We start from the raw sequence: 25207 nt of genomic DNA, 5'->3' as shown, positions 1-25207 counted from the left end.
TTTGAAATGTTTTTGCACCCTATGAATCTAAAACAATCTAGCTAAATATTTTGTGTGGTTTTGTCTTGGTTTTCTGGTTTGGGTCCACACCTGGCAATACTCAGGACTTGTTTCTGGCTGTGTTCAGGAATCATTCGTGGTGGGGCTTGCGGGACCATCTGCAAAGTCCAGGACTGGACCCAGGTCAGATGTTTGCAAGGTAAGCCCCTTGACCCCCAGACTATCTCTCTGGTCCTCTCTCTTAAAATACTTCAAAAGGTTTTAGGTCTCCGTTAATAAGAAATGTTATGTTCATAAGCATAATAAAAGAATAGGCTTCTCTGCAACCCTAGCCTAATATTCTCAGCCAAAAGCAAGCACCCATGTATATATTGGACAACTATTTATAAATAATGGCCTCTGAATATGCCGCATAGTTATTTTCAAATTTTGGTTTTCTGGGGTAGCTTCATGCATTGTTGGCAGTAAAGCAGACTTTTAGCATAGATGAAGTATTAATATAGCTTGAGCACATTTAACGACACTCTTAAGTTACTGCCAGAGTATAGCCTTGGCACACCACCACAAAACTGGAAGAGTTCTGACCTCTACTCAAGGTCAAAATTGCCCGGCATCTCATTTCAAAGTTCAGCTTTGACACTAGTTTTGTATTGTATCACTCAAGAAAGAAATATCACTCAAGAAAGAAATACTCTGTCTGATTTGGTGAAAGACAAGAATTAAGTTACTTCACACTCAGGAAAGTTACTTACACGACTGGGAAATTTTTTTTTTTAAACTAGAATTTTTTATTTTGTGGATGCCACATTTTTTTTTTAACGACTGGGAAATTTTAATGTATTTCTACACAGAGAGGATCCTTCTATTATGACTTCGAGAATAGCAGATGTGAAGAAATTTTGCCCTCCTATTGATTAGTCTATGCCTAGAAAAACAAAACACCTGGTGAAAAACACTGATCTGGATTGGTGGGGGTGGGGGATGGGGGGGAACTCCAAGAGTTGGACTTGGTGCTTGGCATGTAGGAGCCCCAAGTTCCATCCCGACACCCCATATGTCCCTCGGACACCAGGGCCAGGAAGAGAGCTCGTGGGGCTGGAGCCCACGCCTTGTGCACGCAAGGCCACACTCGAAGCCAAAAGTTCAAGCCCAGGTTCAACATGGTAAGGAGTCCCCAACCCTCACATCTTATTCTACCTTGACTCTGCCTGACTTCTACTGAAAATGGTAGGAACAGGGGGCCGGAGTGGTAGTACAGCAGGAAGGGCGTTTGCCTTGCAGGCGGCTGACCCGGGTCCGACCTCCGGCATCCCATAGTGTCCCCCGAGCACCACCAGGAATAATTCCTGAGTGCAGAGCCAGGAGTAGCCCCTGAGCATCGCAGGGTGTGACCCAGAAAGAAAAAAAAAATAGGAATAATAATTCGGAGGGTGATAAATGAAGTTTGCCATCACGGGGAATGTGTGGTGTAAACAGACATGAAAACTTACCATGTATATTCTAGGCACGTAGAGTTTCTTCAACATCAGTTATGCACTCAGTAAAATGCACGCAAATGAAAGAATTTTAGCAAAGGGCAGTGGAGCTGTGTGTGCCTCGCCAGGAGGATTCCAGGGAGCAAACACCACAGAACGTGCTGATGCCACAGAGTTTGGGCAGGGGTGCAGGAGGGACTGACCTGCTCTGCATTCCGAACTCGAAAACTGTGCTACCTTCTGGACTTTCCGGACCGGCTTGACGATTTTCTTCTCCTTGTTTCTGTCAGCAGGCTTGTCTTTCACAGAGACATCATCTGAAAAGCAGGATCGACCATCGTGTACTTAGAATGATTCCTACTCGTCCATGCCACTGTCCCCCAATTATCGGAATCTGTGTCAGGCAGTGGAAAGAGAATTCTCCACTGAGAAGCTTTCTCTCACCTGCACACTGCCACTGTCCCTTCTCTGGTGGCATAGTCAAATATTACCCCTGACTTAGAAAGGGCTGAAGATTGAGTTCCCACTGTTCCTGTTTTCAGGATGATCCTATTTGTAGAATCTCAGAGGCATCCACTTTCAGAAATTACTGGTCCATCTAAATATGCCTATATAACTTAGTATCTGTGAGCTGCTAAAATAAACCTTACAGAAACAGACAACGGGGGGGTTGGGGGGGGCAGAGCAATAGGACAGCAGGCAGGACGTTTGCACTACATGTGACCAACCAGGGTTCAATCCCCTGGTTCAATCCCTGCCATCCCATAGGATATCCTGAACACCCCCAAGACTAATTCCTCAGTGCAGAGTTACCCCTAAGCATCATTGGGTATGGCCCAAAAAGCAAAAAAGATGCAGAAACAGTCAATAATATATTCCTACATTAGGCCCTCCAGTGCCAGTAAAATGTTGAGCTATTTCACATACAGACTAGTACTGATTTGTAAAATTCCAACCTGGGGACATATACATGTAAGGGTGAAAATTACCCCCAGTTACAGATCCGGACAAAATGTGCTTTACAGCATATCCCAGGAAGCTGGAGACAGCACAGGAGGTAAGGCACTTGCCTTGCATGTGGCCAGCCTAGCTTGATTCTATGGCACTGCATACAGTCCCCAGGGCACCGCCAGGATCACGCGAGCCAGGGATAACCCCTGAGCACTGTTGGGTAAGACCCCAATGAAATAAATAAGGAAATCAAGAACATCTCAAGCACCATATCCTGGCAAAGCAGACGTGAGCAGGAGCCAAAGGGCCTCTGGCCTGCACATCCGTCATGTCTAAGGAATAGTGAGGGGGCGGGGTGGGGGTGGGGAGGAGAGAAACACAATGAGAACGAGGACGCAAGACCGGGCTGGGAGACCAGGGGTGCAGAATCTCAGCTTTCACTCAAGAGTGAGAAGATAAATCTGGGGAGGATTTCAATCAAAGGAGTTACAGGATCTAAGTTTACATTTTAGAAATGCAACTTTTGTCATCGGGAAGTGCAGATTCGCGAAGAGGGCTGGCCCGGGAGACCAGTCAGAAGGCAGCTGCAGAATCCAGGCAGGTGGCAAGATTCCAGGGGTTAGTGAGAGGCAGAGAAAGTGGCCGCATTTTATTTATTGGTTTTGGTTCTTGAGGTCAGGGGTTGCTCCTGGCTCTGCACTCAGGAATCACTCATGGTGGTGCATGGGGCACCCTAAAGGATGCCAGGGATCCAACCCAGGTTGGCCACATGCAAGGCAAATGCCCTCCCTACTATACTGTTGCTCCGGCCCTGAGTGGTTGAGACTTCAGACAGTGTTAGATTCAACGAAGCATGGAAGAGTGACTTGAGATCTGGGTCCTGGGAAGGGTAAGATCATGATACAGAGACAGACAGAGGAGAAGGGTTAAGTGGCACAAGACAATCCTATTTCTTTAGTTCTATTTTGAGCACATGAAAATGGCGTGATGAACCTCTCCGACATACAAGTGGGGGGAGGGAGGGAGGGAGGGAGGGAGTTAGCTGCTGTCCATGAATCTGATCTCTGGCCCAACACGGTTCACCAGTGGAGCATTTGCCTTGGATGTGTTGGCCCTAGGTTCAATTCCTGACACCACTAAAAACAAAACAAAACAAAAAAATCTGAGTTCAAAGAACTGTGAATCAAGCACATAAATCTGGGAACTATTTATTCGCACCAGAATACTTAAAGTCCCAAAAGTAGATTTTTTTTTGAATGGAGGAAGACGAGAGAGGAGGAGGAGGGGAAAGGAGGAAGAAGAGGAGGTAAAAAAAAAAAAGGCACGTAAGCAAATTGGGGAAAGCGGGGCCAGAAGAGGAGGAAAGAAAGACGGAGCCAAGTCCTGAGGCCACAGCACGCCAATGCCCAGAGACCCAGGTAGTCTGGCAAGCAAGTGTTTTGAAAAGGAGGAAATGACGCTGCGTCCTCCATGCCAAACGGAGAGTTTCCAGGAAGAAGGGACTGACCACACGCAGCATGGCGAGAGATGGCAAGGGAGACAGCTGGGAGCTGAGCAAGGATGGGGCAGGGAGCGACTCAGCGCGGCGCCCAGGTCTACGGTCCACAGGGTAGCGGGAGCAGAACAATTCAGAAACTATTCGAGAAGGGAGACAGCAGAAGCCGAGTGTACGGCGACTTTCCCAAGCTTTGCAGTGAGGAGGACAGAGATGGGGCGCAGCGGAAGAGAAAGGAGGGGGAGGGGGCTTCGGGGGTTGGAGATACAGCACATCTCTGCATGCAGGGGGCCCCGGGTTCAAGCCCCCAAACCACATGGTGCCCTGAGTACTGCCAGAAGCACCCCTGAGCACTGAGCCAGCACAAACTGCCCCCCCCCCAGCACCGCCAGGTGTAGACCAAAACAGCAAATAAAATGAAAACGGAGCTTCTTATGAGATGGCTGAGGGAACATTCTGGTCCAACAGTGTGTGGGAGGGACAAGCTACTGATAAGCCAGGAAAGAAAAGGGACTGGACGAACAGCCTTAAATCCACAAGAACAAATGGAAATGGGTACACAGGGAGACAGGCTGAAACAGGCTTTGTCATGGGAGACAGCCCATGACAAAGATGAGACCAATCCTACCAGGCAGACCTCTGCAGGAATCCCGACATACAGATCTGCCGGCCTCGACAGAGCCGACAATCCCCATTTCACAGATAAGGGAAGCGGGAGGAGGCGCCATCCCCCAGAGACAACAGGCCTCACCGCGCATACGGCACAGCCGGAATCTGAAACTTATAAGCTGATTCCTAAATTGCCAACTCCAAAATCTTTACTTCAGCTAGGGTTTTATCAGCCTTCTTTCCCCATGAAGAAAAAAAAAATCCTGAATATATTATTACAATAAAGTAGCATGAAAAATCCAATGCCAGAAGATTTATTCACAGCCTCTCTATGGGAGGAGAGAAGGTTGCTATAAAGAGCTTAAGAGGGAGAGTCAGGGGAGCTGGAGCGATTGTCCAGTGGGGAGGGTGTTTGCCTTGCACACCAGACGACCCGGGTTCGGTCCCCGGCATCCCATAGGGTCCCCTGAGTACTGCCAGGAGTGATTCCTGAGTGCAGAGCCAGGAGTAAGGCCTTGAGCATCGCCAGGTGTGGCCCAACCCCCTTACCACCCCCCCAAAAAAATAGATTTAAAACTAATTTAAAACTAAATATGGGGGCTGGAGCAATAGTACAACAGGTAGGGCGTTTGCCTTGCACGCGGCCAACCCGGGTTCGATTCCCAGCATCCCATAGGGTCCCCTGAGCACCACCAGGAGTAATTCCTGAGTGCAGAGCCAGGAATAACCCCTGTGCAACGCCAAGTGTAACCCAAAAAGCAAAAAAAAAAAAAAAAAAAAATCACTCCACTCTGTTAGTAAGAAGTTTCCCACCAGGAAAGGAAACCCGCTTCGGCTGGATGAGAATTCTGCCTCCAGAGCGGAAGCAGACAGCACAGGAGGGGCCGCTCGGCGCGTGTGGGGGCTCCCACCTGCCAGGTGCAGCGCCAGGTCTCGACACAGCTCTCGGCTCAGGCTCTGGAACTCGGCCTCCTGCCACACTTTCCCGTCGGGCGTCCGGATCTTGGTCTCTGAAGTATTGAACCCTGCATGGTGAACCATCACACAGAACGTTCTTATCAGAGATGCCTTATTATGAAGTCTAGACACGCCTCTCTTGAGAAGGAATGAACAGATCACAAAAGTCACTCTGTTGGGGGCTGGAGTGATAGTACAGCGGAGAGGGCGTTTGCCTTGCACACAGTCGACCCGGGTTCGATTCCCAACATCCTATCGGGTCCCCTGAGCACTGCCAGGAGTAATTCCTGAGTGCAGAACCAGTAAAAAACTTTTTTTTTTTTTTTTTGCTTTTTGGGTCACAACTGGTGATGCACAGGGGTTCCTCCTGGCTCTGTATCGCCAAGTGTGACCCAAAAAGGAAAAAAAAAGGCTTTTAAGAAGACGGACAGTTGGGGCCAGAGTGATAGCACAGTGAGTAGGGTGTGGCCTACCCGGGTTTGATCCCTGGCATCCCATAGGGTCCCCCAAGCACCGCCAGGATTAATTCCTGATTGCAGAGTCAGGAGTCAGCCCTGCGCATCGCCGGGTGTGACCCAAAAAGCCAAAAATAAAAATATGAAAATAGTCCAACAGCAACAGTGGGAACCAGAACAATAGTACAGTGGGTAGGGCATTTGCCTTGCATGTGTCCTACCCAGATTTGATCCCCGGCATCCCATAGGTGATTCGTGAGTGCAGAGCCAGCAGTAACCTCTGCGTGCTGCCTCGACAGGGTGTGCCTGCACTGCTCTGCTCTCCCCTGTGACCATCTAGTTTCTGTTCCCAAGGTCTTTTCTGCTCTGGACATACCAAATAAATAGGATCACATGGTCTACGGTCAACTGGGACTGGCTTCTTACACTGCGCCTGTCTTCAAAGTCCATTTGCCCTGTCACAGGTATCAGGGTCTATTTATTTTTATTGCGGAATAATCTTCTAACTTATGGATACAATACACACACACACACACAAATGTGTGATATATAACATATAAATGTTTCTTTTTTATTTGGGGGGGCTGGGTCACACCGTTCAGCAATACACTCTTAACTCGTTCCTTGTGTCTCTGACTTGAGAGTCACAACCCTTCCACCACCCCCTCCCTCCCCAACACAATTCTGGGAAGACAGAGGGATGGAGCAGGAGGAGGAGCGAGTCACCCACCTCGGTATATCGGAGCAGGGGGCGCGGTGGCCACCTTCCGAACCTTGGCGGTCACAGCGCTGTCCACGTTCACCAGCATCACCGGATGGTCCAGGCGGCCCAGGTTCAGGCCCCGCCCGCCGACTCCCTCCGAGTGCTCCCACTGCTTCCGGATCCTCTCCTTGAGCCGCTCCAGCTTGACGTCATGCTGGCGCCGCCGCAGGAGCTCCAGCCGCTGGGAGCTGGCCGTGCTGGTGGAGGAGGGGGACGAGTCGGCCAGCCGCAGCGCTCGCGACTCGGCGTCGGGGGCCCCGTTGCAGCCCGCGGCCTGGGCGCTGTTCTCGCTCCCCAGGGCCCTGGCGGGGTGCTCTCCCTGCGCTCGCGCCAGCGCGGCCAGAGTGGTGGCGCTCTCCGCGTTCTGCAAGGCGGCGATGGCCGGCCGATCGTTCAGGAAGCGAATGACGGTCTCGTGGAGGGCGGGCGGGTGGGCGCTGTCCAGGTCACAGCCTCGGCCGGGCCACTCTTCCCGGCTGCTGCGCGCCCGGCGCCCCGCCTCGCCCACGTCCTCGGCAGCACCCACACAGCAGCCGTGCTTGAGTTCCAGCGGGTTGGGGCTCACGCTGGAGGGCGGGCCGTGGATTTCCCTGTTTGTGCCAAACGAGAAGCTTCAAGTTAACGGTGCGGTCGCCCGCTGAGTTGAGACCATCACCGCAGCAAGCTGGATGGAGCTCTCTGCGGCGAATACTCAGAGAACGCTAACGCCCACGAATTCCAGTTGATCCAATAACCAATCATCACACTCAGTAATAAAACGCAGTGCTCAAAGCCCCTTCTATTAGGCCCCATGGAGGATAATCTAAATCATAATGCACATGCCATACAATTGGAAACACACAAAAGATTATAGAGAGGAACATTTTTTTCCTTTTTGGGTCACACCCGGGGATGCTCAGGAATCACTCCTGGCGGTGCTCAGAGGACCCAATGGGATGCTGGGAATCGAACCCGGGTCTGCCACGCGCAAGGCAAACGCCCTACCCGCTGTGCTGTCGCTCCAGCCCTTAGAAGGGAACTTAAAAATTTCAGAAAATGGGAATACAGTATGACTTTGGACCCGTTACCAACAGGTATTTTTCTCTCCTCTATAAAGTCTTAGGGACAAAACATTATGGCATTTCTTTTAACTTCTGAAAACAAACACAAAAGCTGTCCTCGCGTTGTTCATCGATTTGCTCCAGCGGGCCCAGTAACGTCTCCATCATGAGACTTGTTGTGACTGTGTTTGGCATCTCGAATACGCCACGGGGAGCTTCCCAGGCTTTGCTGTGCGGGCGAGATACTCTCGGCAGCTTGCCGGGCTCTCCGAGGGGGGCGGAGGAATCGAACCCAGCTCCGCCGGGCTGGCTGCGTGCAAGGTAAACGCCCTACCACTGTGCTATCACTCCAGCCCCTAACTTCTAAATAATGCGTCAAATTAACAAAAAATACAGGGAGAAGAAATAAAATGAGGAAAGATTATATCCAAAAAATCTAGGGGCTGGAGTTTGCCTTGCATGCAGTTGACCTGGGTTCAATCCCGGCATCCCATACTGTCCCGAGCACCGCCTAACCCGAGCATTGCTGGGTGTGACCCAAAACGCAAAAAAAATTTTAAAATTTAAAAAAAATATCTGAGATTAGTAAAGTTCGAATTCTCTGTGCCACAAGCCACTTGTTTTGGCAGCTTCAAACTCTGCAAAGCCAAACTACACATTCCAGCATAAGCAAAGACAACAGAGCCCAAGTCCCTATCATCAGACCCATATTCTGTATTTGTAAAAAATATTGCCAAAGTTGGGGGGCGAGCAATAGTACAGTGGGGAGGGCATGTGCCTTGCACATAGCTGACCTGGGTTCAACCCCCGGCACCACAGCTGGTCCCTGAGACCCACCCAGAGTGGTCCCTGAAAATAGAGCCAGGAGTCAGGCCTGAGCACTGCGGGGTGTGAGCACACCAAGATCTTATTTCAGAGACTGTTTTACACTTTACCCTTCGTTCAAATAGGCTGCATTTCAGGAAAAGCAGTAGTTTATTAAAAGGGAGGTTAACGAAGACAAAGAAAACCCAGGATCATAAAGGAAACATTCAGTGACCAGGGGGATCACCCAGAGGGCTGGAGTCCACACCTTCTGGCTTTGGGTTTTATTTGACTTTTTTGGTTTTAGGGCCATACTTGGCAATGCTCAGGACTTACTCCTGGCTCTGCACTCAAGGATCACTCCTAGTGGGGCTCAGGAACTATATGTGGTGCTGGGGATCGAACCCGGGTCGGCCTCGTGCAAGGCACTGCTCTACCATCTGAGCTATTGCTCCGGCCCCCAATTTTACTGTTTAATTACAGTTAAATAATTCAGGTCTAAAATTAGCAGATGTAAAAACAAAATAATAAGGCATAAAACAGTCGGTTCTATATCCGGTTTCAGTCTTAAAAAGGGAAGATCAACTGACCTCTGCTCCCCCAAAAGTAATTTCATAGAGACTCATGAAATATGCAATGCATCATAAATAACTCGGGTCGGCCATGTTGGCCGCGTGTAAGGCGAACGCCGTACCGCTGTGCTATCGCTCCAGCTCCAGGGCCTTTATCATAAATAACAAATCAGGATGTTCATGATACAATGTTTTAATCTTCTGGAATGAACTTTCCGCAATAAGATGTGGGAGCAATATTAATGGGATGCATAGTGAATGGCACACGTGTAAAGCAAATGCCTTAAGAATAAGACAAATTTAGAGCCAGACATAAAATAATGTGATGGGTGTAACTGGAATCAAAATCATACAGTAGAAAAAAGCTGCTGCAGAGTAAGAGACTGGGTATTTTGAGAGCACACAAGACGGTGACAGAGACTGGAGGCGAGGAGGCAGGTAGAAACAGCAGGTGTCTGGGGCCAGAATCACAGGACAGCGGGAAGGATGTTTGCCTTGCATGTGATCGACCCAGGTTCGATCCCGGGTATCCCACAAGGGTCCCCTAACCTCCACCAGGAGTAATTCCTGAGTGCAGAGCCAGAGTAACCCTGAGCATCGCTGGGTGTGAGCCAAAAAGCCATAAAAAGGGGGAAAAATACAAAGCATTTTATATTATTCCTATTATAAGCATGTATATATCAGTCTTGAATATTGTACTAAGTTCCTGAAAGGGATCACTGACAATAAAGGAAAAGAAAAACCAAATTATATTTTCAATAAGAAATAAACTTTGGGTGACTGACTAATTATACTATACAAAAATCATGATGCAGACGGCTTTTAACCTGAGACAGTTAAGGAAAGAAAGCCACACTTCTAGAGTGTGAATAAGTCATGCAGGAAACATATTGTGTTTTCACAATGGTGGCAGACGGGGGAAAATACTAGCTTCCTCCTCCCAAAATACCTGAACAACAACAAAAAGAGTAGAGTAGAAAATCAATCTTGAGTCAGAGGGAGAGTCTGGGGTGAGGTATTCCAAACCATGGTACCCTGAGCACCACCACTCCTGAAAAGAGCCAGGAACAGTCCCTGAGCAACCCTCAAGACAGCCCCACCTCCCATCCCCAAAAAAGAGTGAAAAAAAATTTTTTTTTTGGCTTTTTGGGTCACACCCCGTGATGCTCAGAAGTTACTCCTGGCTCTGCAAATCAGTAATTACTCCTGGTAGTGTGCTTGGGGGACCCTATGGTATGGGGTGCTGGGGATCGAACCCGGGTCAGCTGCATGCAAGGCAAACGCCCTCCACCCCCCCACTGTGCTGCTGCTCTGGCCCCTCAAAGTTTTCTACTAGATCAGAGTGTTATGAAAAACTTGGAAACCAAGTCATGCTTATTCCTGAGCCCTCCGATTGGCCCTGCTTGGGTGGCTTCCTTCTCCGACTGACCTGTAGGAAGCCAAAGGCTCGCGGAATTCCACACGGTTGCTTTTCCTCACGTTGCTCTCCAGTGTGGTCGCTCTCAGCGGGCTGCGGGATTTCTCTTTCCGCGACTTGGAAGCTTTGGAGGCTGGAGCACTGCCCCAGGGGTCATCCAGGTACCTGCCATCTGGAGGAAAAGGAAACCTGTGAGGACACGGCATGTCTCCAAGCACCTGAGAAGACAACTGAAGCGTCGATCACTTCTGGCGTCTCTAAGTATAAGGAAATGTGCAGGTTAAGGTATTAAAGGTCCTCAGTCTAGAAAGACCGCAGTGAGAGCACACTACGGGAAAGAAAATTTTATATACAAAATTCCCCCTTGGCAAAGACTCTCACTCAAGAAGACGGAGCAGATAAAAACGACACATGCTCAGGCTTAAGGAAAAAAAAAAGGTTTTGGTGAAAAGTCCTAATCTGGAAGTGCTGGTCCACTTAAAGACCACAGAAATCAGATATATGGTAAGTAAAAAGAAAATGTGGCATGTCAATGTCTGGCAGTGTCTATAAAATACATTCCAGCTATGACTCTAAACCCCAATAAAAAAAGATAAATCTCACTAAGTCAACAAAATTTCAAAGCAATATAATTCAACTGTGAAGTTAAAAAAATAGAGGAGGGGGGCTGGAGCCAATAGCACAGCAGGGAGGGCGTTTGCCTTGCACGCGGCCGACCCGGGTTCGATTCCCAGCATCCCATATGGTCCCCCGAGCACCGCCAGGAGTGATTCCTGAGTGCAAAGCCAGGAGGAATCCCTGAGCACCGCTGGGTGTGACCCAAAAAGGTAAAGGTAAAGGCAAAGGTAAAAGCCCTCCCGTTGATCGTCGATTTGCTCGAGCGGGCCCAGTAACGTCTCCATTTGACCCAAAAAGAAAAAAAAAAATTAAGGAGGGAGGGAGAAAGGAAGGAAGGCAAGAAAAAAGGAAGGCGAGAGGGAGGGAGAGAGGGAGGGAGGGAGGGAGGGAGGGAGGGAGGGAGGGAGGGAGGGAGGGAGGGAGGAAAAAAGGGAGACATAGGACCCAAGAACCCCAAAGGCTCAAAATGAAATTCTGATCACTAAATAAAAAAGCACGTGTGAACAGTGCTCGCAGCACGAGTCACTGCTAAGGCAGGCAGAACATCGTCCACAGTCACAGCAGACAGGCTGCCTTCCAACCAGCCAGTCTCAAAGAAAAGGGAATGAAATGCTTCTGACAACAGTCTGGTGAAAGCAGCCAGCTGGGGACTTAATGGGTCTTTATTAAATAAAACCGAAGGGGCAGAGCGACAGCACCATCGGAGGGCGCTGGCCTAGCACGCGGCCCACCAGGGCTCAGTTCCTGATATCCCATATGGTCCCCTGACACCATCAGGAATGATCCCTGAGCACAGAGCCAGGAGTAAGTCCTGCAGCCCCCCAAAAAGAAGAAGAAGAAAAGAACAAAAATGAGGGCCAGAGAGCAGTAGTACACAGGAAAGGGGTTTGCCTTGCATGTGACCCAACCAGGTTCGACCCCTGGCACCCCATGTGTTCCAGGAAGCCCCACCAGGAGTGATCCCTGAGCACAGAGCCAGGAGTCAGCCCTGAGTACTACAGGGTGCGGATCCCAAACAAAAACTAAACAGGAAATATAACCAACAAAACCTTTTCAATTAATACACGTATCTTTAAAAGCAACTGCAGTCCTACCTTTTCTACTGATTTTTCGAGTTGCACTTGCTGGCAATTTCTTGGTGTCCATGACAGAATCAAACACAGCTGTACTGGTCGGGGCCACTTCTAATTTGTTCTCGATGTGTCTCAACTAAAACACGAACACCATCACCACAACACGTTAATTCTGTAAATAACCCAGTTACCACTGGGCGACGTAATTTTGTAAAATTACACCTTCCTCCAAAACAGAAAACTCAGGAATGCTTTCTTGCAATTTCCTTTTCCCTTTATCGCTTTAGCTATGAGAACCAGCTAATACAGCCTTATCCCAGTTCTGTCAACAAAATGAAACATTCTAAAAATAGCAAAGAGTTTCTATTTATCTCGTTGACCGATTATTCACTTTTAATACAAGTGTGCAGGTTTATGCTTCTGATATACAATGTTATGCAGCTCCCCTACCACCAACTGGCTGTTTTTTTCCAACAGGTGAGCTGAGTTCTCTGAAGCAGTCAGTTCTCTACATTACATGCTGCATATCATTATGCTTATACAATTTACATTAAAAAAATCCAGGAGAACATAATTCTTCTGCATTAAGTGTAAGACTATTCCAGACCCACAACTTTCTAAAGTCTTTTATGCGTAAAACAAGTTTCTTGTGTGTGGGGCAAGTGGCCTAGGATGTAACTCTGGGGAGCCAGGGAGATCGCTCAAGTGGCAGAGCACATGGCAAGCAGACCTGAGGCCCCGGGTTCGATCCCCACCACTGCTGGCATGATCCTAATGCCCCCCACACCTGGCATCACAGAGAGGCCCAAGATCCTCAAGTGCTGCCAGCTTTGATCCTTTTTTTATGTATACATATATAAAAGCGAATAGGGGACAGAGAGGTTGCTTGCACGTGGGCAACCTAGGTTTAATCCCTGGCACCATAGGTTTTCAGAGCCCACTCCGAGTACAGAGCCAGGAGTAAGTCCTGAGCACAGCCAAGAGTGGTCCAAACCCATCAGTATCAGCATCAGCACCACCACCACCACACACACACACACACACACACACACACACACACACAAATAAAAAGCAGTATGGAAAAATTATACCTAATTTAATCATAACAGAAAAACCAATACTAGAAATAAGAGAGAAAGCAGCTCCAAGTACTTACAGCAGCCTTAGTTTGATAAAGTGCATCCCAAGTTGAGGTTATATCTGCTGGAAACAGTGACATTTGTTGAGTTAGAATCTCTGAAGTGGCCTGCATCAGCATTTTAATAGACCCCCAGACCGACTCACACATTCGAGACACGCTTCACAGGGCAGAGGCACCTCTCAGGACGTGCTGTATCATACTGAGTTGCAACATGCTTTTCCTCCCATCCCAAAAAATTGAGGGTTCCAATATAGGGCTGAGTGTTATATTAAAAAAATAGGGGTCGGAACAATAGCACAGAGGGTAGGGCATTTGCCTTGCATGCGATCGACCTGAGTTCAAGCCCCTGCATCTCATAGAATACTCTGAGCATCGCCAGGAGTAATTCTTGAGTGCAGAGCCAGGAGTGACCCCTGGGCCCTGGGCATCACTGGATCTAACCCAAAAGACAAAAAAAAAAAAAAACAAAAAAGACCAGGGGACGGAGCAATGACATAATACAATGAGTAGGACACTTGCTTTGCATGTGGCTGACCCAGATTCAATCCCGGGCATCCCATATGGTCCCTCTGAGCACCACCAGGCATGATCCATGAGCACGGAGACAGGAGTAAAACCTGAGTACCACCAGTGTGGCCCCCCTCACCCCCACAAAAAAGAAGAAAGAAACCCATTTCCTCTTAAGGCAAATTGGACTGACATTCCCACTAACCAGTAACTGCTTAGTCTACTTCAAGGAGTTGAACCAAAGCAAAATTTTTGCATTATACTGTATGGCCATTACGAGGTGAAAAGATGAGAAAACTAGCCCAGAATCCCCTCTCTCAGAAAAAGGCCTTCGGGATAATGCAGAGCCATGAATGTCCCCAGGGCATACACGAGAGACCCGAAACTCCTGTGACTTGATTTCCAGACCCCTCCCAGCCTTTGCATTCTCAGGTCTTAACAGGCCTCCAAAGATAATGGACCCTGAAGGCAAGTCACCTCCAATACATCATTAGCCAAAAAAGAAATACTTGGGGGGTCAGGGGGAGGGGTGTGGCTCAGAGAGAAGAGAAAGAGAATTCAGCGAGAGAATCAATTTTATTGATTTGTGCCCTACAAGTCTATTTTTTCATTAGGAGTCATACTATTTATTAAGTCAAAATTTCTAACTGTTATAACAACATCATCTTCCAGGACATGTATGACAAACACCACAGTGCCTGAAAGGGGGGGGAGAGAGAGAGAGGGAGAGGGAGAGGGAGAGAGAGGAAAACTATCTTCCATAGACAGGCTGGGGGGGCAGGGGATGGCGGGAGAAAAATTGGAGACTTGGTGGTGGGAAATGTACACTGGTGAAGCGACAGTCATCGGAACACTATAGTACTGAAATCCAATCATGAATAGCCCTGTAACTATGTATCTCACAGTGATTCAATTAAAAAAAATCAGTTTCTAATTGTGTGAAAATTTCACAAACTTGTTTCATTTTACGGACTTGGAGGGCATGTGGTACAAGGGATCAAACCCAGGGTCTCACACAGTCACAGCACTACAGCACATGCTCTACTGCTCAGTGCTCCTCCTGGCCCCAGCAGCGTCTTTTCTGATGACATCCCAGGATCCCTTAGTCCACTCCCCGCCCCCCCCACCCCCCCCCGCCACCCAGTGCCCCTGACAGTCACCTCTGCTGCAATGACTAGGCACCAAACACTGAGCGTGGCATTTACAGGGGCCGCCCCCTTCCCGTGGCTATTCTGGCACACGCTTGGCAGCGGCGTCTGGAGGTCACGAACTCCTGTTCCAGCAGCCAGAGATCCCGAAAAGGTCGGTGGAGTCACCCAGATCACACACACACACACACACACACACACACACACACACACACACACACACGCGCGCGCGCGCACGCGGGCACTGGGCTGGGACATAGGCCCCCTCCCTTCTACCACAGGCTGCCCCGAAGGGAAGACACGAGCTGCATTCAAACCAAAATTGAACCTGTTGGGGGCCAGAGCGACTACAGCAAATAGGGCATTTGCTTTGCACATGGCCTACCTGGGGTTCGATCCCTGGCATCCCATATAGTGCCCCAGCTTTGTCAGGAGTAATTCCCGAGTGCAGAGGGTGTGACTCCCCCCCAAAAAAAAATTAAACATGTTTTCCTTCTTTCGGTTTTGGGCCACGCCCACACAGTGCTCAGGGCTTCCTCCTGGCAGTGCAGAGGGGCCCATATGTGATGGACGGAATCAAAGCGGGATGAGTCACGGGCAGGGCAAGGACCGGAACCCCTGGACCATTTCTCCAGCCCTTGAAATATTATTTAAATAAGCACGTGCTGCCTCCTTACACTCATCAGCCTAGAACCTAACAGCGCAACGCCAGATAACCACGCGACTGACGGTCAGCAATCGGAAGTGAAACGCTACCTTGAGCGGCCTCCTTACTCTGCAAGCTGCGTGCGCTGGGCAAAGGCACCTCTTTTGACGTGCTGCTCGTCATCTTGCCACTTTACCTGCAAGAAACCACACCGTCAGTGGTCACTGAACAGGGCCAGAGAGAACTACCAGCTCCAAAAGTTGTATGTCCACTTTTTCAGTTTCTGATGATCCAACACCCGCACTTTCTTTCTTTTTTCTCTTTTTTTGCTTTTTGGGCCATACCCGGCGTTGCACAGGAGTTACTCCTGGCTCTGCACTCAGGAATCACTCCTGGCGGTGCTTGGGGGGATGCTGGGAATCGAACCCGTGTCGGCGACATGCAAGGCAAACTCCAGCCCCAACATCCGCATTTTCCCTTGGGAAATAAAGCCCTGAAACGGACGCTAGCCAGCGCTGGTTGACGACGTGTGGGCACTGGGATGCCTGAGGAGGTAACGGGGAGAGCCGGGGGACATGGCACTCCGGTTCCTTTGGCTCCTTTGGAGTAAAGCGTCTTGGAGTCACAGCCACAACTGTTCTCGAACACACCCCCGAGGAAAGGGCTTCCTTGCAGCCCTCCACAGACCAAGGCTTTAATTTCCCCTCCTAAAGAGGGCAGGGTGGGGCCAGAGCGATTATAGGCAGGGAAGGCATTTGAAATGCACAAAGCCAACCCAGGTTTGATCACCAGCATCCCATATGGTCCCCCAAGGACCGCCAGGAGTAATTCCTAAGTGCAAAGCCAGGAGGAACCCCTGAGCATTGCTGGGTGTGACCCAAAAGACAGAAGAAAAAAAAAAAGAGGGCAGGGAACGCCCTCTATTTTGGTTCCCTCCTTGCTACATCATTCAGTATTCCTCCCTGCTCCCACGAAACCTTCTTCTCCCTGACACATGCCATCTACTCATCTAACAAGTATTTGCCGGGTGCCAAGCAGGTAGCCGGAATGAGCCATGCTGAGCAGCGGGCACGGGCGTGACCCGAGCAAACACAGTCTCCACGCCCAAGGAGTCAGGAGGCCGGCTCAGAAACTGAACAATCAACGCGTCTGACGAATGGCATGGAGGCAGGTAGGGAAGAGCAGCACATAACAAATGAACTGGGTCACCTGGGAAGGAGACAAGGGAGTCATTCCATCTATGACCTAAAGGAGTGAGCTAAGTCCGGACAGAACCCCGGGCAATGGAGCAATACTGAGGCATGGCCTCCCAATGAAATCACGATGACGAAGGAGTTTCAGAAAACAGAAGGCCCCGAGGGCTGCACAGGAAACCGTGAGGCAAGCAGAAAGGAAGGGACAAAATCAGGCCGGGCTCTCCCATCTGTGCTTTTTCTGTTTGCCTGTTCATTTGGCTTTTTGGGTCATACCCAGAGATGCTCAGGGGTAACCCCTGGCTCTGCCCTCAGGAATCACTCCTGGCAGTGTTCGGGGGACCCTAGGGGATGCTGGGGTTCAAAGCCAGGTTGGTCACATGCAAGGCAAACACCCTCCCCACTGTGATATCGCTCTGGCCTGCATCTGCACATTTCAAGGATCAAAGCTGGCCACTTCCACTTCTCTTAGATGCTCTCGTGTCACTTTCAGAAACCCATGACAAAAATCTAGATCATTTTATTATGCTGGGTCTCCTCTAAGCTTCTTAAAGACGAGAGTAACTGTATTTGAACCCAGTCTGTGTTATGGAAAATACAATCAACTTCCAAATTTTGCAAAGGATAACTAACTTGCCAGTAGAAAGTGAAAGCACAATTTCACTAAAGTTGTAACAAGTGACATAAAAAGAATCCAGTTTAAGGGCCCGATCCATAGTGTTTGCCTTGCATGGGTTCAATCCCTGAGTCCCATATGGTCCTCCAAGCACCACCAGGGGTAATCGCTGAACATTGCTGGGTGTGACCCAAAAAGAAAAAAAAAATAAAAAGGGGATGGAGAGATAATATGGTAGATACAACCCTTTCTGTGCACACCGATGATCTGGGTTCGATCCCTGGTACCCCATATGGTCCTCTGAGCTTTGCATCCAGAAAGCTGGTCTGATCCTCACCACTGCACGGGTCCCGAAGCAACCCTGAGCACAGAGCCAGGAGTGGTCCCCAAGCACTCCCAGATGGGGCCCCAAATCAAAACATGGCTTTATTTCCCAAGTACGTGACAAAGGCTCATAGAAAACTGAAACACGGCCAAGAAACCGGAAATTTTATTTCCCATTCAGGCTAAGCGTTAATGGATTAAGAATAGAACAGGAGAAGCGGCATAAGAGGAAGGACTCAAGAATCCTTCCTCTGTTTCAAATTTCCCATCACCGGATTCTCATGAAACTTGGACCAACGGTAATTTCTCTCCTGTGACTCTCGAGTCTCCCTGCATTTCCAAGAGTTTCTTTCTATGAGATTTACTCTAAATCCAGTCTTCTTGGGGCTAGGGTGACAGCATAGTGGGAAGGGTCCTTGCCTTGCACACAGCTGACCCGGGTTCGATTCCTAAGTGCAGAGCCAGGAGTAACCCCTGAGCATTGCTGGGTGTGACCCATAAACAAAACAAACAGAAAATCAAATCTTATGGCAGGCAAATATATTCCCTCATCCCAAGTCCTCTGTCACTGCTGCTCTTTCTATGCACAAACGTCCCCCAGAACGCTGGCCACACCCAGGTGGACAGACTTTTGATCCCTCCGCCAAGCAATATCAGAATAGCCACCAGCTGTGTGCCTCCACTTAGGTTCTCTGAAAAACCATCGACTCCCCAACCCTGGTGAGGGTATTTTGTCAGCAGCTTGTCTCTCCTGAAAACTCTTCCCCTTGCCTCACCCGTCTACACTCGGGCGTTCCACTCCTCTTGGGTTTTCCTGACATAGATCTCAGATCTGGAATCTGGAGGCTCAGGAGTGCTGACTGAGGGCTCTGCTCGGACACTCGACCTGCCCTGGGGGACTCAGCCATGCCCAGGGCTTCAAACACCGTCCAGGTACCAATGGCTGCCAAAACTCCAGCCTGGAGCTGATCTGAGGTCCTAACCCACAGCTCCAACAGCTGGTTCCCCACAGACGTATTTCCAATTCAACATGTCCAAATGCCAGCTCACTGTTCCCCCAAAAAGGAGGCACTGAGTTCCTCTCATACAGTTGCACAAGTCAGAAATAGTCACAAAGGGGCTGGAGAGATAGCACAGCAGCAGGTAGGGCGTTTGCCTTGCATGTGGCTGACCCGGGTTCAATTCCCAGCATCCCATATGGTCCCCTGAGCACCGCCAGGAGTAACTCCTGAGTGCAGAGCCAGAAGTAACCCCTGTGCATCGCCGGGTGTGACCCAAAAAGCAAAAAAAAAAAAAAAGAAATAGTCACAAAAGTCGGGGTCGGAGTGATAGTACGGCAGGGAGGGCACTCGCCTTGCATGCAGCCGACCAGGGTTTGATTCCCAGCAGCCCAAGGATCCCCGACCCCCACCAGGGGTGATCCTTGAACACCACTAGGTGTGGCCAAAGAAAAAAACGAAAAGAAAGGAATATAAAGAGAGTCACCAAAGTGATTATACTAGATGATGAATAAGGTCCTTTTCTACTCTGAATTTATTATCTATGCCGGTCTGAGAAGGGGATCCAGGAATTGCTGAGATATATAAAGAGTGGGGTTATCTTTGAAGTTAAAACATATATTTTGGGAGGTAAGACATTTGACTTCCATGCAGGAAACTTGAGCCCCAGTACCCCATGTGGCAGCCTGAATAGCTCCAGGTCTAGCCCATGAGTACCACTGGGTCTGGCCCCAACCCCCACACCTCCACCCCTGAGAGTCAAACAATTTCCACAATATATTAAGACATTATATGTCTTAGCGCTGGAGAGATAGGGCGATGGGTAGGGCACTTCTCTTGCATGTGGCTGACCTGGGTTCGATCCCAGGCATCCCATATGGTCCCTGAGCACCACCAGGAGTAACTGCTGAGTGCAGAGCCAGGAGTAACCTACCTGAGCATCTCTGGGTGTGGTCCCCAAACCAAAAATAAATAGAAGATGGAATAAATACCTAATATAAATAACTTTATATGAAAATGCTTATAAGTTCTAACAAATACTACTAGATGTAGCCCACATAAATATAAACTGAATTCTCAGGAACTCGAAAGTCTGAAGTAGTGAAAAACAAGAGTATAAAGTAGTCCTGCCACCAAGGACTCCTCTGAGAAATGCTGACCTCTTTCTGTGATACAGACACAAGATGTAAGATGACATTCAGAACCTGCCAATCCTCAGGAACCTTCTCACAGTGAGTTTTCCTTTCAGAATTATTGATAATCCTTTTGGTCACAAGAGACTCAATCCACTTCATGTTCATTGGTCTTCAGTTATGTGCACGGGGGTCAGAAGATGGAAGAAACATTTTATTCTGCCCGTCACTGTTGACGGTCCCCTACCAGAGGGCACAATTCTGCTCCCTCGTCTCTGTCCTAGCCTCGAGAACAATCATGGCAGCTGACCACATGAGGACAATCCTGCCTCTGTTGTACTAAGTTTAAGGGGCTCCTGGCATGGGTCGCCGCTCCCTCCCCCTCAACAGGCCCCCAGCACTTTATCACTCCCCCTGCTCAGACTGACATGGTCCTCTCTGTCAGGGCTGTGAGCGGTCCGATGCTCTTGGCCTCCTGGTGGCCCTAAGCCCATCCCCAGGCTGGGCACTCAGGCCTGTCCAATGAGCCAGTGTCCCACTTGGCGAGTGTCAGAATCCAGTTCTTAGGTGAAAACAGGCACAAGAGCAGGTATTGCGTTCTGCAGCTGGAAATCTTCACCTACGGGCCTATGTTAACCTGTAAAATGTGAGACGACCGCACGTTTGAAATATGTGAGTGTAGATACTGTCTTGGGCTGGAGCGATAGCACGGCGGGTAGGGCGTTTGCCTTGCACGCGGCCGACCCAGTTGGCCCATGTTCGAGTCCTCCGCCCCTCTCAGAGAGCCCAGAAAACTACTGAGAGTATCTCGCCCGCAAGGCAAAGCCTGGCAAGCTACCTGTGACGTATTCAATATGCCAAACACAGTAGCAACAAGTCTCCCAATGGAGATGTTACTGGGCCTGCTTGAGCAAATCGATGAGCAACGGGAGGACAGTGCAGTGCAGATACTGTCTTGACACCCCCTACCCCACTACTTCCTCTTTCCTTCATCACTCCTTGATGTGGAGGCTGTCGTGATGGTGGGGCTCACACATCTAGCACATGGGGCTCGCTGGTATCCCACACCCATAAGGCTGGGACGCCTGCACAGGGAGCCATCCTCCTCAGCTGGGGTGCTCGCAGGCCAGGCAGTCTTGTTTTGTTTTGTTCTGGGGCCACTGCTCGGGCAGGGCTGACTCTGCACACAGGAATCTCTCCTGACGGTGCTCAGAGGACCCTATGGGATGCCAGAGATCAAACCCAGGTGGGCTGCGTGCAAGGCAACTACCCTACATGCTGTCCTCTCTCTCCAGTCCCTGGCCTGGCAGGCTTGAGTGCTCTGCCATCTTCACCAAAGCCCTGGCCCTATGTCTCGCCTCCAAAAGGGCCAGGTGCTGGGGCTGAAGCGACAGCACAGCGGGAAGGGCGTTGGCCTTGCACACGGCCGGCTGACCCAGGGTCAATCCCCTGCCTCCCATAAGCTCCCCCAAGCACCGCCAGGAGTGATTCCCGAATGCAGAATCAGGAGTCAGCCTTGAGTGTCACTGGATATGGCCCCCAAACCAAAAATCATTGATTTTTTTAAATAAAAGGGACGGGGGGGGGGGGGGGGGCTAGAGTGATAGCACAGCGGGTAGGGCGTTTGCCTTGCACACGGCCGACCCGAGTTTGATTCCCGGCATCCCATACGGTCCCCTGAGCATTGCCAGGAGTGATTCCTGAGTGCAAAGCCAGGAGTAACCCCTGAGCATCGCCAGGTGGAACCCGAAAAACAAAAAAAAAGCTAATAAATAATAATAATCTGTAAAATAAAAGGGACAGGTGTTGCAATCATTTCGTGTCTGTCTCCCCCTCCCTGCCTCACCCGCCCCTGCCAAGGGAACTGTAAGTGGCTAAGTTTTTTGTTTTTAATCATCAAAATCCCAATGGAATCAACAATCAACAAGTCCTCCTGAGGCATCCCACGGAGAGATCTGGAGCTTCTCCCAGTGAGAATGTTAACAAGGTAGCAAACGGCAAGTGACCCGACCCGTTGGCGCCTTCCTCTGGAAGGTCCCGGCCTGCAGAACCCCCCCAAGAGCTCCTTCAACTTGTATTCAGGAGCCTAGGCAGCAGGGCCAGGGTGGGGCAAGCTTGGAGATGCTCCAGCAATAGGAAAAGCAGTTCCTGCCGGTGGGGAACAAGTGAGATACTCCTAAAGGCAACGGTCCTCAGGGTTTGCCGGTTATTGTCCTCATGGATCAAACAAGAGATTCTTTCCCTGATTTCTACATTATCTGAACCACCTTCAGTTAAGAGTGTCAAGACTTAGGGCCAGAGCTATAGTACAGTGGGTAGGGTGTTTGCCTGACACACAGTTGACCCAGGTTCGATCCCCGGCATCCCATATGGTCCCCAATCACCACCAGGAATAATTCCTGAGTATAAGCCCTGAGCATTGCCAGGTATGACCCCCCCCCAAAAAATAAACATCAAGACTTTATTTCCTATATTTGGGGGAAAACATGCTTTAAACAATCACCCAAACCCAAGCTTACTAAAGTTTAATCATATTACTCTGCTTGCAAAAAAGAGCCTTGTAGGGAATTCTTTTTAAAAAAATCTTTTAAAGGGACCCTCCTTCACTGGTGATGGGAATGCCGACTGGTTCAGCCCTTTTGGAAAACAGTATGGACGATACTCAAAAAATTAGAAATTGAGCTCTGATTTGACCCAGCAATACCACTCCTGGGAATATATCCCAGAGAGGCAAAAAAGTATAGTCGAAGTGACATCTGCACTTGTTTATTCATTGCAGCACTCTTTACAATAGCCAGAATCTGGAAAAAAAAAAACCTGAGTGCCCAAGAACAGATGACTGGTTAAAGAAACTTTGGTATTTTTACACAATGGAGTACTATGTAGCTGTTAGAAAAGACGAAGTCATGAAATTTATATACAAGTGGTACAACATGGAAAGTATCATGTTAAGCAAAATGACTCAGAAAGAAAGGGATAGACATAGAAAGATTGCATTCATCTGGGGAACATAAAGTAACAAAATAGGAGACTAACACCCAAGAATGGCCGAGATTAGTACCAGGAATTTTGCTCCATGAGTTGGAGGCCAGCCACACATGCTAGCGGAAAAGGGAGCTCAGATAGAGAAGGGAGCACCAAGTAAAGGGTGCTGGGAGGATCCTCCCAGGATGGGAGAAGCATGCTGAAAGTAGACTATAGACCAAACATGATTATCACCCATTGCCTCTTTTGCAAACCACAGCACCCAATAAGAGAGAGAGAACAAAAGGGAATGCCCTGCCACAGAGGCAGGGTGGGATAGGGGGGATGGGGGGTGGGAGGGATACTGGGGCCCATGGAGGTGGGAAATGGGCACTGGTGGAGGGATGGGTATTTTATCACTGTATAATTGAAATCCAAGCACAAAAGTTTGTAAGTCTACAACTGTACCTTATGATGTCTCACTAATAAAAATTTTTAAAAAAACTTTTAAATTTAGAGGTAAAGCATGTAGTTTGCATGGGTGAGGTCCTGGGTTTCATTCGCCCAGAATTTCAGAGATTCATCATCTACATAAGTATAGTCAAACTTCATCTATAAGCAAGCCAGAAACTAGGCATACTGAAGGGTCACCGAACTTGATGTTTTCCAAACAGCAGGTAAAGAAAATGAAACCAATCCAATGGGTTGGAGCTAACATTTACTGGGGGACAGGGGACCATCCAGCAGAGCTTAGGGTCACCCCGGGCAGTGCTCGGGGGACCGTAAGTGGTACTGGGGATAGTCATAAGAAGACAAGAACCCTTAGTTACCCAGGGGAGTTTTTCTTTTTCTTTTTTGGTTTTGGGGCCACACCCAGTGGTGCTCAGGAGATAATCTGCCGCCATGCCAGGAATGAAAATGAAGTTGGTCGCTGGCCTACATCCTCTTACTATCTCTCCAGCCCGGAGCTAGCATTTTAAAATGCACCCAAGTAGGGCTGGAACAATAGCACAGCGGGTAGGGTGGTTGCCTTGCACGTGGCCGACCCGAGTTCAATTCCCAGTATCCCACAGGGTCCCCTGAGCACCGCCAGGAGTGATTCCTGAGTGCAGAACCAGGAGTATCCCCTGAGCTTCAGCTGGGTGTGACCCAAAAAGCAAAAAATAAATTAATTAATTAAATGCACCCAAGTAGAACCGAAGATATCTAGATATACTTATAGTATGTGTGTCTGTGTGAAAGTTGTATTTGACTTTACATACAGATGGATTCACATGTACATCTGAGGTTGGCAGAGAAAATGTATCTCACTGCGGGTACCCTGGTCAAAGAATTAAAGCAGCTCTCAGGGCTGGAGCGATAGCACAGAGGGTAGGGCGTTTGTCTTGCACGCGGCCAACCCGGGTTCAATTCCTCTGTCCCTCTTGGAGAGCCTGGCAAGCTACCAACAGTATCCCGCCTGCACAAGGGAGGCTGGCAAGCTCCCTGTGGCATCTTAGATATGCCAAAAACAGTAACAACAAGTCTCACAATGGAGACGTTACTGGTGCCTGCTTGAGCAAACCAATGAACAATGGAGGACAATGCTACAGTGTTACAGGGTCTTAGTGCTCAGAACCCTTAGTTACCCAGGGGAGTTTTTCTTTTTCTTTTTTGGTTTTGGGGCCACACCCAGTGGTGCTCAGGAGATAATCTGCCGCCATGCCAGGAATGAAAATGAAGTTGGTCGCTGGCCGTATGCAAGCATCTATGTTCACACTCCTGCACTATCTCTCTGTGAAGTTTGTTTTGGGTACTCCAGGTCCCAAAACCACTGAGCCATTTTCCATTTATTAGGTAAGAGGTCCAACAACCTATTACGTTATGTCCTACCGATGCTCAGGGGCAACTCCTGACTGTGTTCTGGAAGTACTTCTGGTGGTGCTCAGGGGACCCTTTGGGAATTTGGGGATCAAACTCGGGTCAGCATATGCCAAGGCAAGAACCTTACCCACTGTACCACCTCTCCAGCCCAATAACACTATTTTATACTTTAGCTCAACGCTGCCACCTTCTTCTTCCCAGGTCATCTCGGCTCGATCTCAACATTCAGGCTTTTCACATTTTATTCAGTAAGTACATCAATCTCATATCCTTATGCTGCATACAAAGGCGAAATCACCCAATACTTGCCTTTTCCCTTGAGGCTTATTTTGTTTCTTCGAGCTCCCTCCCCTTTGCTGCAAGCAGCATAATTTTCTTTGTTTTGGTTTTAGGGTCATACCCAGCAGTGCCCAGAGCTTACTCGTCTCTGTATTCAGGGATTACT

General features: G+C 49.2%; 1 protein-coding gene across 1 annotated transcript in view; it reads right to left on the bottom strand.

Annotated features, from left to right (window-relative positions):
* CEP350 (centrosomal protein 350) overlaps positions 1–25207 on the bottom strand; it is a 93626-nt gene that overhangs the window by 57954 nt on the left and 10465 nt on the right. Inside the window, exons 2-8 of the mRNA XM_056107323.1 lie at positions 15782–15867; positions 13386–13432; positions 12251–12365; positions 10551–10710; positions 6673–7295; positions 5442–5555; positions 1679–1792 (exon numbers count right to left, since the gene is read on the bottom strand). Coding sequence (XP_055963298.1) covers positions 1679–1792; positions 5442–5555; positions 6673–7295; positions 10551–10710; positions 12251–12365; positions 13386–13432; positions 15782–15854 — 1246 coding nt within the window. The 5' untranslated portion in view covers positions 15855–15867. The remainder of the gene's footprint in view (positions 1–1678; positions 1793–5441; positions 5556–6672; positions 7296–10550; positions 10711–12250; positions 12366–13385; positions 13433–15781; positions 15868–25207) is intronic.

The sequence above is a fragment of the Sorex fumeus genome, unplaced genomic scaffold (assembly GCF_029834395.1).
Source record: "Sorex fumeus unplaced genomic scaffold, SorFum_2.1 ptg000161l, whole genome shotgun sequence".
NCBI lineage: Eukaryota > Metazoa > Chordata > Mammalia > Eulipotyphla > Soricidae > Sorex > Sorex fumeus.
Note: the sequence above shows the minus strand (reverse complement) of the source record. Positions and strands in the feature narration are given on the sequence as shown.